The 13,905-nt window shown below is 48.5% G+C and overlaps 1 protein-coding gene across 1 annotated transcript in view; it reads right to left on the bottom strand.

Moving 5' to 3' along the window:
• Window positions 1-4,003: 4,003 nt before the first annotated feature.
• Window positions 4,004-13,905, bottom strand: part of Cbfa2t2 (CBFA2/RUNX1 partner transcriptional co-repressor 2) — a 142,241-nt gene continuing 132,339 nt past the window's right edge. Inside the window, exons 10-11 of the mRNA XM_026383294.2 lie at window positions 13,130-13,320; window positions 4,004-8,710 (exon numbers count right to left, since the gene is read on the bottom strand). Of these exons, the coding sequence (XP_026239079.1) occupies window positions 8,411-8,710; window positions 13,130-13,320 (491 nt within the window). The 3' untranslated portion in view covers window positions 4,004-8,410. The remainder of the gene's footprint in view (window positions 8,711-13,129; window positions 13,321-13,905) is intronic.

Below are 13,905 nucleotides of genomic sequence, written 5' to 3'. Positions count from 1 at the left end.
GTCCCAAGCACCTTATCAGGTTTCTGAGTTCACAATTTTTTTTTTTTTTTTTTTTTTTTGTGGTGCTGGGGATTGAACCCAGGGCCTTATGCATGGGAAGCAAGCCCTCTACCAACTGAGCTGTATCCCCAGCCCCATTTCTCTTGGCATCCAGGATTGAACCCAGGGGTGCTTAACCACTGGGCAACACCCCCAGCCCTATTTTGTATTTCATTTAGAGGCAGGGTCTTGCTGAGTTGCTTAGCACCTTGCTTTTGCTGAGGCTGGTCTTGAACTTGTGATCCTCCTGCCTTAGCCTCCCGAGCCATTGGGATTACAGGTGTGCACCATAGCACCGGGCACAATTTTCTCTAAGACAATGCAGTCCTCCCTGCCTTACTGAAAGCCTGGAGCTGTTGGAGGACACTGTAGGGCTGATGACAGCGTCTTGGCCCTTGGGGTGGGGCGGGGCAAGAAGCTGTTGTGCAGGAGGACCCTCAGTATAAGGATGTGAGCGAGCCCAGGCCCCGGAAGTTGTGATGCTGTGTGGCAGGTAAGGGGAGCCAGATAGGCGCTACGGGGTGCGGGCAGTCGACACAGGAGGCTGGAGTCACAGCCACAGAAAAACTTCTGAGCTGGGTTCAGGGCAGTGGGGACACAGAGTGGGTCCCTCTGATGCCCACCTTCTCGCTGTCCCCACTGTAACACACACACAACCTGCAGCAGCGGCATCACTGAGTAGGCTTCCGGCTCCACTTTGAGCCATTCCCTGAAAAGAAGCAGGGGAAGGGGGCTCTCAGAATGTCGTCATGGTGACCATGTTCTTCTGGCCCAGACCCTTCCATGGCTTCCACTTTCTTCAGCATGAAGATCAACTGTGGTTTTGTCCTGGCATTCAAGGCCAGTGAGCCCCCCTTCCAATCTGTGTAGCCACCTCTGCCTAAATCACTCAGCCCAACTGGGCCGTCTGCAGCCTTGGTCACTCCCTGCTTAGGGCCCTGTCTCGCTTATGTCCACCACCCACACCTCCCCAGCCTTCCACCTTCCAGACTTCCACCTGTAGGTCAGAGCCAGATTCTTTTCTCAACCCATATGCTTATGCCATTGATCTTAGTGGCTCTTAGTTCCTTTTGACAGTTGCTGGGGACCTGCTTTGTGGCAGGTACTGGGGATAATGAGATGTCCTATACTAGTGTCAACACCCAGGTCGAGGGCTGGTGGAGTCCCACAGACCTGAGCACTCCAGGCACTTCACCTGCTCCCTGCACCTCCTCCCCACTTCCTTCAGGCCTGTACCAGACTCACCTGCACACGTGCAAACCTGCAGCAAGCCAGGGGAGGGGGAGAGCGTTGGTCTAGGTGTGGCTATTACCCTATAGTTCTGAGAGAGGCAGAGGGTGGATACCTGCTCACTGAGTTCCCAGCCTTTGGTGGGGCAAAAGGAAGGGATAAGAAGGAACAAGGAGGTGGGGCTGGGTGTGGTGGCACTTGCCGGTAATCCCAGAGGCTTGGAGGCTGAGGCAGGAGGATAGCGAGTTCAAAGCCAGCCTCAGCAACAGCGAGGCATTAAGCAACCCAGTGAGACCCTGTCTCTAAACAAAATACAAAATAGGATTGGGAGTGTGGCTCAGTGGTCAAGTACCCCTGGGATCAATCCCTGGTGTCCCCCTCCCCCCAAAAGGAGGAGGTGGGCCCCCAAGAAGTCATATTCAAAACAAATATTACTTGATCAAGATAGGTAGGCTCCACACAGGGTGCTGGAGGCAAAGATGAATCTTCAAGGAAACACAGATTGGAAGAGAATCAGGCCATGAGGGCAACCATGTTTACAGTGGCTTCCTGGGCCCAGGGCTCTGTGCCAGCAGCAATACCCATGTCATCACATTTCACCCTCAGGACCCTAGTATCCCCCAGCGGCAGAAGAACAGAAGCTCAGGGAATAAGTGCCTTGCTCTGGTCACATAGCAGGGATCCTCTCCCTGACACCAACAGCTACTTGGCATTGGGTGTGAAAAGAGCTGAGAGGCAGGGACAACTATGACAGGAGAGAGTGTAGTCCTTGGGCCTGTGGAGTTGCTGATGGGGATGGCAAGGAGGAGCCCAGCACAAGGTCGAGGGCAGACTGACCCTCAGGGAGGCTGGATCCTGACAGGTTCTGGAACTCCCTAGGAGTGCCCAGAGAGCTGCAGCGGAACTCAAGGGCAGGAAGGGAGCCTCATACAAAGCTGGTGCAGAGAGAGAGAGAGAGAGCGCGTGCGAGAGAGTGAGGGCGGGGGAGGGAGAGAGAGAGAAGGGGGAAAGAAAAGACTGGTGCGCAGGGAAAGGCCCAAGTAACAGGTTACCCAGTAGCAATCTGGCTAGTGAATGGAGGCGGCGGAGGTAGCAGGCCCAGCTCTGTCCACCAGAGGGCGGCCGGCACCCAGCAATGAAGCCAGCGAGGCATGGAGGGTGAGGACAGATAGAGCTAATTCACCACCTTGTAAGACCAGCAGCAAGAAATAAGCACAGAAAGCCAAGGGGAGTCGAGATCGCTGTGTTTGCTCATCCTGAGATGATTATCAACTATTTCCTTCAATACTGACAAAACCAAGCCACGTGACTTCCTGTCTCCATCCCCTCTCAACTTCCCTTGCAACTCTATTTTCCATCTCTCTGACTTGCTGTGACAAGGAGTCATATGGTAATGTGCCAGTAATCTCCAAATTCACCTAACTTGCTCTTTAATGATACACTATTTCAGTGACTGTCATTTCCACTATCTATCTTCAGATCTGCCTGACTCGGCTCTTATTTTTCACTCATTTTTTCCATCCCCCCTTTAGAGGTTTCCTATCACACTTTACAGCCTCCCTCTGCCAAGTCCAACAGCCCAAGTCCTGGCATCCAAATCAATCACTTATTGTTCCTGTTGGCACTTGTTCATGGTGGCTCACTTAGATGAGTATTTAATTTGCTCAGTAATTTTTCCGGACAGCCTGCGACACGTTGACATGTACTATCTGGGACTCCTGAAGGAAGACCCTTTTCTCCCAAACATTTACATTTTCATGACAGACACCAGGAGATTCCAGCCCAGAATCATCTTAATTTCTCAGCCCTGGAGTTATTAGACCTCTGGAGTAAACCTGAACTGGCTAGGTGACAGCAGACCTAAGATTACAATCTCTGTTGAGGTTCTTTTACTTTCTCTCAAGAGGGGATGGAGATGTCTCGAGGTCAGTTCCCATCGTAACCAGGCAGATTCTCCAAGGCTTTTTCACAGGGTCAAAGCCCGAGTGACCTGGCTTCCAGGAGTGGGATGAGTCCCAGGCAGCTCATCTCTCAAGCTCTGAGTTCTTGGAATATTTTCCTCCTAACAGCACACCTTTCCTCTTTTGTATTGAATCACCGCCGGGATAAGCTCACTCTGAATTTTCTTCTGACCCTTGAGATTTCCTGTATAAAGGAAGTATCTTCATTAGTATTACTCTGCATTTAGGTGTTTTATTACTCTGCATTTAGGGTTCAACCCCCAGTACCAAAATAAATAAGTTATTAGGAAAGAAAAATGCCTCTAGTGCTTTACCTTATTTTTCAAATTTCCTGTGGCTGAATTTCCCTTACCAGAAGATCATATAATGGTGAAGAGAAGCAAGAACAAGGACCTGGGAGTGTGTTGTGTGTGCACAACTGCAGGCAATGGCTGCAGGCCTCTGGGTGGGCATGTGCAACCAGCCTGCTCCCCTGGGCCAGACAAGGTGACCGAGCTAGCTTCCCACAGGGCCCAGCTGCAGGCCCTGCAGGGCTCCAGTGCTGGAACCATCTCTGTAGCAGCTCAGCCTCAGCAACTGGGCAGGAGCACCTCTCCCTCCGCCCTCCAATTTGGGAACTAGGGGGAGGGGGCACAGAGCCTGTGTCAGGCCACTCACAGTGTACACCTTGCCTCCCAGGCCCAGTTCAGTTTGAGTCAGAAAAGGAATATAGCCTTTTTATTGACTACTTTAAGTAGAACAAACTAAATACATATTTAACAGTTTTGGTTCATTTATACAGTACATTAAATAAGTTATGCACAGAGTTAAGTAACAAAAGTTCCTATCAGAGTAAAATGACAAAGCACAGAAAAATCAGACTAACGCATTCTGCGGGTGGTTTCACATTCATGTCCCCCTTTGAAAATTGCGCTCTGCGGCTTAGTTTTCTATTTATTTACATTATCAGCTTTCTTTTATGGACGGAGCCTTTGTAGCCTTATCAGGAACTTGGAAAGCCATGTCTGTGGGCTGAAGGCCTCTTAGCCAAACAGCCCTTTCAACCATTCACCGAATGCTTATTGCTGCTTCTCTCTGCTGACTCCAAGGCAGGGATGGGGCTGTCCCTGACAGACACCAGCCACACATGCCCTATTTGGTTTAAGCATCAATGAGAGTATACACTGGCAGCTGGAGGCCTGACCAGATGGGGGGTGCGTGGGAAGCGCCTTTTTCTGTGGCTTGGAGGGGGCCTGCCCTCAGGCTTCCCAACCTCCTGGCTCATGATGGGAAAGGTCACCTGCTCCATCATCTTTGGAAATGAGCATGTCAATGCACCGGAGCAAAGAGGCCGGTAGTCAGCATTTTGGTTTCACAAGAACTATCCTCAAGTGGGAAGGGGCCTGCCGAACAGCCGGCCCTGTGGCCCAGGCAGGGCTCTTCTCTGACAGCTGGCCATCTGGCCTGTGCTGGGACAGTCGAGGTCCTTCTGGCTTTTCTCACATTTGGTTTAAACATGCCGCCACCCAAGTAAAAACCATCCAAAAAACTGGCTTGGAATCCACAGCCTTTGAACCTTGTTTCTAGTTCAGTTATGAAGAAAGTCCCCAAGATGTATCGTACTAGTAATGCTTTATTCCATCCGCGGCCCTCTACAGTTTCCAGAACAAATGGCCATCTGGTGGTCCTTTATGCTCTCTCTGGACAACTCACTACCATACATTCCAATTATACTGTTGAATCTTCAAACATAATTGCTGAGATAGCTTCCAGAATGACCCGGACCAATGTCTACAGCCTTGTGAGCAGTGACAGTTGGGGATCACTTCAACTTTGGGACAGGGTTGTACAAAGAAAGCAACATGTAGATGTTTCTGTCTGGAAGCTAAAGATGCACAGGTTGACACCAAGAAATGATGAATTCTAGGGGAACTGATGGGCAGATAGCAAAGGGTCCACACTGCAGAGGGGAGCAGTCAGTGCCAAGGACAGACCTGAGGTTCCCAGATGTAGATATCCTGGCAGACACGACTCAGGGGCGCCCAAAGAATGATCCATCCACCCAATCTGAGCAGATGTGCTGAAATTTCAGCCCTGGAGCTGGGGATGTCCCCACCTCACAGGGCGGACTGCCTATTCCTGGGCTTGAGTCATCTTCACAGTTGCATGGAGTCAGGACAGTGCAGGTGAAAGGGGACACAGAGAACAACTGAAGATAGAAACCCTGTCCTCAACTATCCCTTGGGACACTTAAAAAGTCGGTTCCAAGCCAGGTATGGTGATGCACATCTGTAATCCCAGTGACATGGGAGACTGAAGCAAGTTCAAGGCCAGACTTAGCAACTTGGTGAGGCCCGAAGCAAGTTAGGGAGACCCTATCTCAAAGTAAAAACTAAAAAGGGTTGGGGATGTGGTCAGTGATAAAGCATCCCTGGGTTCAATCTCAGGATTCCCAACAAAAAAAAGAGTTGGCTCCTACTTCGGCCACATTTGGTGTTCTCTGGTTCCTGCAATCATTCTTTTGGCAAAGAACTCATCAGTGTCCCTCAACAAGTGATGCTGAGCACTGGCCTTATGCTCTTTGCTTCTGGTTTCCATGATAAAATCAAAGAGCCTCTGACTGCCTTGCCCTGCCCACTTTTGTACCATCATCCCAGCCTCTTAGCCTTTTTTATTCCCTTAAATTTTTAGAGTAGAGGCCAGACCTCTGAGCAACCTCATTATACAGATACTACTTCTTTTAAATCCTAATGGAGATGAGAAAGGTGGGGGGGGGCGCTTTATGCTCAACCCCAACCTGGGACCTGGACTCACATCTGTCCCCCCAGCCACCTACCTCACCTTAGGTTCTGCTCTTCCCCTCAATTAGGGAGTTGGATTAGAGAACAGAACCAGAGAAAGGGATTCCTTAAGTTTGAACAGTTAGTCCTATACTGATGCCCTAGTGACTTGTGTGTGACACTGACCAGAATGAACATAGGGAATGGTCTGAGAACTGTGGTGCACAATTCTGCTCAGGTCTGCAGACAGGCTGCCGGTGTCACATGAGCAAAGCAGTCTGGAACAGCATTACAAAGACTTGGAAACAGGAATTGTCATTGAAACCAGAGCCCACAGAAGTAGGCCAGGCCCCCCACCCCAAATCGACCTCAAGCCCTATAAGTATCATATTGGTTTTGGCTCTTTATTCCAGCCAATAAAAAACCTGAGCTACCCTGGCTAGTCTTGTTGCCAGTGAAGATTTTAAAATGCTGTTTAGGTGTTCATCTAACTTATTTAAGGAAAATAACCCGAGGACAGATCCAGTATATAATGTGAGATGCCCTCCTTCCATAACTGAGTTAGAGGCTCAAAGACCTTTTCAGAAGACACTCCTTTCTTATGGAAATGTGGGTGCCCAATCTGAGGATTGACTCCATGCCTAGTAAAGCCAGGCTGCCCCAGCTGCTAGGGCTCCAGGAGGTAAAGGTGGTGGGGACACAGCCATACAGGCTGAAGGAAAACAGGGGTTCTTATGTGGTCAAGGAGCATGATTTTCTGTTCTTTTTCTAAGTCTACCTTGCTTTACACGATGGAAATCTAGGGATTTTAAAGGTGTCTTGTATTGAGTGTCTAAGACTGGAAATCCTTGGTTAAGGTGAATCAGGTGGGTTCTAAAGGAAGATGCCCCTCTATGCAAGAACACCACTGTGTCCATCCCTCTCCTGCACTCTGTCTGTGTGAAGGTGCTGATCTAACCCTGGCTCTCACGCCAGCAGGAGCAGGGCTAACCACGTCACTCCAACTGATTCCATGGGACAGGACACTAGAGGCTCAGAGGTGCCAAGCAGGAGGGGCAGGCAAGGACCTTGGGCTCTCGACAAAACCCAAATGGCAGGAGAGAACCTGTGAGGCAGTGGCCACCACTGTGAAAGGGATACAGGTAATGTCAATTTGGAGTGCCAGGAAGCAGGAAAACTCCTGGAGACAGGAGGAAGAACGGGTCAGGCTTGCTTTCCTAGATGAGTCCCACACTCCACGAACCTTGCCGAGATCAGAGGGAAGATACTGAATAGCTAAGGGAAGGTAAACTGAGACTGTGCCTGCTGATGACTCCATGGAGCAGGTCTGAAGGATTCCTTCAGGTCCAGGAGGGCTGCTCAGAGAAGACCAGGCCTTGGTGGGTGGGGCAAGTCCTACAAACACCACAGCACATCCAGGGGGACAACTGTGGCCTAAAGGTGCCAAACAGAACCCGTGGGCAGAAGATGTCCACAGCAGTCTGGACGTGTGTGGTCTGAGAGAGAAAAGGACATAGAACGAGACAACTGTGCAAACAGCCAGGCGAGGGCAGAAGGCTCTGCATTTCCAAGGATGATCCACTCAGTGATTTGATGACAGGAGGTGGTCAACATGCTGAGAGAGAAAAGACTAACATGATGGAGTTTCATTCTCTCTTGGACAAATCCATGCGCTGGAAAATATTTTCTGCCAAGCAAAATCAAGAAAGAGGGAGAAAAATGGGTTCCAAAGTAAAGTAGCCAGCCAGGTTGGAAAATCTTGTCCAAAATGATCTGTGTTGCTTAGGAAAGATTTATTTATTTTTTTATTATCATGGGTGCTCATATTAAAGTGGTGACTTCTTTCCTGTCATTTCTGAGCATCTTAAGTCTGAAAGCAGGGTTGAGGAGGGAGTCTCAAGTGATGCTTTTGGTATATCCAAGTGCCCATGAAGCCAATCAGTGTCGCCTTCTGAGGATGGAAAAGGGCTCAAGGAGCTACTCAGTGGGAGGAGGGAATCCTTCTCCTCCTCAGACTGCTGCCAGGCTCAAGGCCTCTGCCATCTGGGGACCATGGACAGAATGGGAGATAGTGCATGGCAAGCTGCTGCCAGCCTGGCTGTCACATTCATCAGTCTGCTGACTCAAGGAGCTGGGGAAGTTGTGGCCTCCAAGGAGCCAAGCTAGCTTCAGCAGGGAAGGAACACACCATGAAAGCCCCCAGAAGAGGCAGCTCAGATGGGTTGCCTGTGTGCAGAGAATGGCACTCGTTCTACCAGGACACAGATGCAAGTCCAAGACAGACCACCGAGTGCTGCTTGGATGTTTCCTGCTGCACTTCATTTCTTGCTGATGACCCAAGCTACTTATTCCAACAGCCAGGCCCTTTGGTGCAAAGGTTCTGTCATTCAGAGTGGTCATCAGAGAAGTGGAACTTGGGTTTTAGAGTCCATTGGTATCAATGGCTGTCACAGAGGCAGGAGTTGAGGAACGTGAGGTGGCTGCTGAGGTCTTGTCCAGGGCTGGGCTGGGCACACTGCAGTCAGCAGACCTGACCGAGGAGCCCCTCCCTCCAGGAAGCAGTGGCCGGCCCTGGCTGTGGGGACTCTGGCCATGCAGGCTCTGGCCACAGAGGCGGTGGTGCCGCTCCCAGTCCTTGTGCTGGCAGAAAGAGCCGCAGTACCGTGCGATATTGCAGCCACTGCACGTCTCACTGGCTTTTCGGCCACAGTTCCAGCAGTTCTGCAAGACACAGGTATCATCAGTTAGTGGTTGCTGGGATCTTGGGGGATGGACTTGTCATGTCACTTTCTCCTGCATGACAGAGCAAGGGCTGTGGAGCTACACACTGTGGTTCAGTCCTGCCTCTGCTGCTATCTGCATAACCATGGGACATATGCACCCCCTTTCCGAGCATCCTTCATCTGTAGAGCAAACAAACTTCCTTCTCATGGGGCCATGGGCAGAGTGAGGGCCTATGTGAAGACACTTTGATCAGTACAAGCTCTAGAGGGTGGTTCTCATCTTCTGCTTAAGGCACATATTCTCTCTCTTTTCTAGCCTTCTTCTTTTTGGTGGTACAGGAGATTTAACCTGGAAGTTTTTTTATTTGTTTATTTTTTGTGCTGCTGGGAATCGAACCCAGGGCCTGTGCATGTGAGGCAAGCACTCTACCAACTGAGCTATATCCCTATATCCCCAGCCTGGAAGTTGTTTTTAACCACTAAGCTACATCCCCAGCCTTTTTTATTTTGTGACAGGGTCTTGCTAAGTTGCTGAGGCTAGACCTGAACCTGCAATCCTGCCTCAGCCTCCCAAGCCACCAGGATTACAGGCATATACCATCATGCCCAGCAATACTGTCTTTTTTTTTTTTTTTTTTTTTTAAACCAAAGACTAGTGCATAGGCCAAACCGATCTTAAAAAGTCACCTGGGAGGTGGCTGTGCTACTTCCAATTTTATTCTCTGCCTGTCTTCCTTTCACTGCTGTGTCTCTTTACAGACTGGGCTAGGATCATGGGAAAGTTAAAAGCCCAGTCTCGGGGCCACTCGGCACTCAGGGCTCTGGAAGTCTAACTTAGGGCATCTTCTTATTACTTCCTGTACTTTCTCAGAGGGGGCAGGTGTAACCAGGGTTCAGTAGAACCCCTGGGGAGAGTGTACCAGTATTAATTTTATTACTGAGGATATGAGCCAAGTGAGGCTTGGGGAGGGCTGAAGCAGTGCCATGAAGCAGCAATAGAATCAGTCCCTGCACAGACAACCTAACGTCTCCCCACTCAGCTCGGAGGGAGGAATGCATGGGAATAAACCTGGCCACAATGCAGGCCCCAGTGCTGCGGCCTTTCTTTCCTGTAGGCTCCCTAAGATTCACCAGTGACACGCCAATGTTCTGCAGGACCTACTGAAAAGCTTTACAGCAATGACCAGGTGAAGCTATCAGCCAGCGTTCCTGCCCACGAAACCAAGACTGGGAGAAGCCAATCTCCAGGCTGGCTGTGAAACTACTTAGGCAATAATCATCCCTACCGCCAATGAAATCAGGATGTCTGACCTGAGTACAAAACAGGCAACAGGGCAAAAATGGATGCTGGGGTCTCCTTGACCACCTTGTATGTTGTATAAATGGGAAAACCGAGGGCCAGACTTTCTAAGGTTACAAATGATCAAGGGGCTATGCAAAGTCTGGAACCTGGACCTCCTGATACTCCATGTATGAATCTGGTTTCAAAGCACGTTAGAAAAGACTGCCGATGCCCTGCTAACACAGGCTTCCCAGGAAACACACTGTAGAGAATGTCAAAACTTGCCAACACCAACACCAGAGGACCAAAATAGGGAACAGATGTAATTCTTAGGTTACATTTACAGACCCTCAAGCAAACTGTGTTCCAGACAATTTCCTACTATGGAGTCCAACAGGCTGACTCCCAAAAATCCTTTGGCTGAATGTTGTCACTTGTGGGGAAGAACCCAGCTGCTGCCTCACAAGCTGCCACCATCAGGATGGGCAAGCCTCTTCTTCCTCAGTCCACAAGGACATCTCAGAACTGGATCAAAGTATTAAACCTCTGGTACTTTCATCTTGGCTGCCATTATTTTTGAAACAGCTTTTGAAATACAGAAGGTTTATGAAAGACAGAAAAACAAAGAACACAGCCTCCCCCAGAGGCATGCTCACAGACGTGCAGAACAAGAGTGTCAGAACAGCCATGGGTGACAAGGACAATTTCCCGTTCTCTTTCCCTTGCTGGGCTTGTCCCTGAATTAACTAAGAGGGGTTTATTTTTTCCAAGATATGAGACAAACTCAGGTGTGGTGCTGCATGACGACTCAGCAGACTGAGGCAGGAAGACAGCTTGAGCCCAGGAGTTTGAGCCAGGCTGGGCTCAAGACCCTAATGAAACAACAACACAAAGAGCCGGGCGAGGTAGATATAGGGCAGTGATCCCAACAACCTGGGAGGCTGAGGCAGCAGGATAGAAAGTTTGAAGCCAGCCTCACAACTTAGCAAGACCTTGTCTCAAAATAAAAACATAAAGGGTTGGGGATGTAGTTCAGTGGTAAAACACCCTTGGGTTCAACCTCCAGTGTAAAAACAAAAAACAAAAAACAAAAAACACACACACAAAAACCCCAAAACAACAACAAAAAACCCCCCAAATCTTATTGTAGTCACCCTTCAAATCAGCATTCAGCTATAGCTTTGAGGCAAGAAGCTGATTCTTAAGGATACCCTCCAAGTGTGAAGAAAGCCGGGACTGGAGCTCAGGGCTCCTAACCTCTAGGACTGAGCCAAATTATGCTCTGTGGTTAATGGGGCAAGGTTATAAACCTTCCAAGTTACTGGTCATGGAAATCATAAATATGATTCCAGAATTTCCATTGTCAAATGGGGGCTATTACTTATGTCAGCATTACTCCAAGTGTGGGCCAGGGTCCACAAGAACCACCTGGTGCTTTCCAGAAGCCATGGAACCTCCCTGACCTTACTGCGATCCTCACGGGGGAAAGAATTCCCCATTTTACTGTTGCCTGGTAGCCCATTATGTTTGCCAGGAGACCCAGGCTGGGAAAAGAACATGTCCTATGGTACAGACAAGGGGACCTCTCACTTGTCCCTTCAACCTAGAGCACTATAGGGAAGCTGGGGTCTGGGGCAGTGCTGTGTGAGCTGTCAAAGCTTACATACTAATGACACAACAAAATCCTTTCTACCTGCACAGTGCAACCAGGCCAACAGGAGGGCGCTACTATATCCACTGTACACAGAAGGAAGCTCACTCTTAAGGGTACACTGCTGGTGTGAAGGAAGCTGGGACTGGAGCTCAGGGCTCCTAACCTCTAGTCTGCTTCCTCATACCAACCAGTTTCTCACAAGGTAAAAGAGAAGGTACAGATACTTGATAAACTTTAAGGAGAATTTTCTGGGATGAAGTCCCAAGAGAATTGGCCTTTCTGGTCAGTGAAAACTCACCCAAAGCTTAGGCCCTCTATTCCCCTCCTATTTTGGAAAGCAAGTTTGCTGGGATAGAAGCTGCTCTACCCCTCACCTACAGGTCACTCTGTGAGCTGTTTAAAACTACAGCTTCTTAAAAGCACAACCCTCTAAATGGACAGCTGGGATTATAGCTAGGCAGTCCAGACTCAGACTTAGCCAAAAGCCACATTCCTTCTTTGGAGACAGACAGAGTTAAGGATAAACATAGATATAAAAGTAGATAAATACGGGCAGATGTATATATTGATATAAATAGTATTAAACACACGGAACAGAAATAGATATTATTGCTCAAGAATCATTCTATAGAAGAGTGGGGAAGGAAAAGAGAGAGGTTTACAGGGAACTATATTCTCATACTTGGTATCTTCACTATAAGAGAACCAGAAGGCTTTTTACTCCTTCTGCCACAGTGACAGGACAGTTAGGCATTTTCATTCCCAAAGTGCAATGCTGGGCCTTGCTACACTGAATTGGAACACTTAAATAAACAAAAAAGTACTTTAATTTAAAACCACTTTTGGGACTGTTAAGTTTCTGCCATACCCCCTCACCCCCTTTTTCAAGTTTGTCCTTGTTACACAGAAGCATCACTAAATTGTAGGCTCCAAGTCCTGGGCACTGGGAAAGTCTGCCCAATCTGTCACTTCCATCCATAATAAGTTTTATTTATAAAAAACTAGATTGAAGTAGAACCTGCCCTTTCTTATACCTGTACTTATCCTCAGCACTGTGGGTGTCAGTTATATTCCCTGAGCCGCTGCTGCATCTACAGATTATGGGATTCAATAATACCTACCTTCCATGCTCACTGTGAGGACCAAAAAGAAAACACACTTACATAGCTGGGTTTCTGACACCCAGTCAGTCCACTCAAGTCAGTTATCATTATCAAGCAATGACACAAACTCTACCCTTAGGATAAGTTTTCAAAACTTAAAGTAACTGTAATGAGTTTTTTTTTTTTTTTTTTTTGGTGTGTGTGTATGTGTGTGTGTAAATACAATACAATAATTTAAAGTGAGAAATAAAACTGTTCTGATATTGACTAAAAATTCTAGTCTCGTCCACGAGTGAACTCTGTCTTCCTGCCCAGCACTTGAGGCAGGCAGTGCTGCTCCCCGAAATGCCCAGCCCCAGGCCCGAACAGAGCGCTGACCTCAGTCGACTCTTCCTGCTCGTTGATGACGAGGAAGGCGTCCTCCGCAGCCTGTCGTTTGACGTCCGCTATGGTCTGCTCCATTCGCGCTCTCTCTGTTGCAATCACTTCAAAGGCTTTTTGCTCAGCCTCAGCCACGGCCTTCTGTACTTCTGACATGGCCTGAATTTTCACCTTATTCACAGCTTCTTCTAGAAGAAAGTGACAGTAAAATCAACTGGTCAAGAAATCTTTCCCCCCACCCCACAGCATTTCCAAAGATGGAGCAGAGACAAGATGCACAGGGGTAAAAACATGGCATATGTAGGTATATTCATTCTTACAATCACTTGTCCATTTATGCAATAATTTTTTGGGTGTGCAGATGGAGGTACCTACTGTGGCGGGTTTGGGGATACAAAGGAGACAGAACATTGTCCACACTCTCAGAACTGTTTTTCTTATCAAGTATAATGGTGGCTTAGGTCCATCATGTATGTCAGTATGAAAGGCTAAAGTTTGAAGGAGAAAAGTGGGAGGGAAGGATCAAAAAAACACGCTCTGCCCAGGACAGTGGCACACGCCTGAAATACTAGCAACTTGGAAGGCTGAGGCAGGAAGATCACAACTTAGCAAGACCCTGTCTCAAAAAATAAAAAGGGGCTGGAGATGTAGTTCAGTGGTATACTGAACCCTGGGGGTTCATTCCCCAGTATCAACGCCCCACTCTCAAAGTGCTCTGGTTGAGATGGCAGGAGGAAATGAAATTTTGGAAAGTTTTGCACGCCTTATTTGGC

Source organism: Urocitellus parryii, chromosome 6 (genome assembly GCF_045843805.1).
Source record: "Urocitellus parryii isolate mUroPar1 chromosome 6, mUroPar1.hap1, whole genome shotgun sequence".
Lineage (NCBI taxonomy): Eukaryota > Metazoa > Chordata > Mammalia > Rodentia > Sciuridae > Urocitellus > Urocitellus parryii.
Note: the sequence above shows the minus strand (reverse complement) of the source record. Positions and strands in the feature narration are given on the sequence as shown.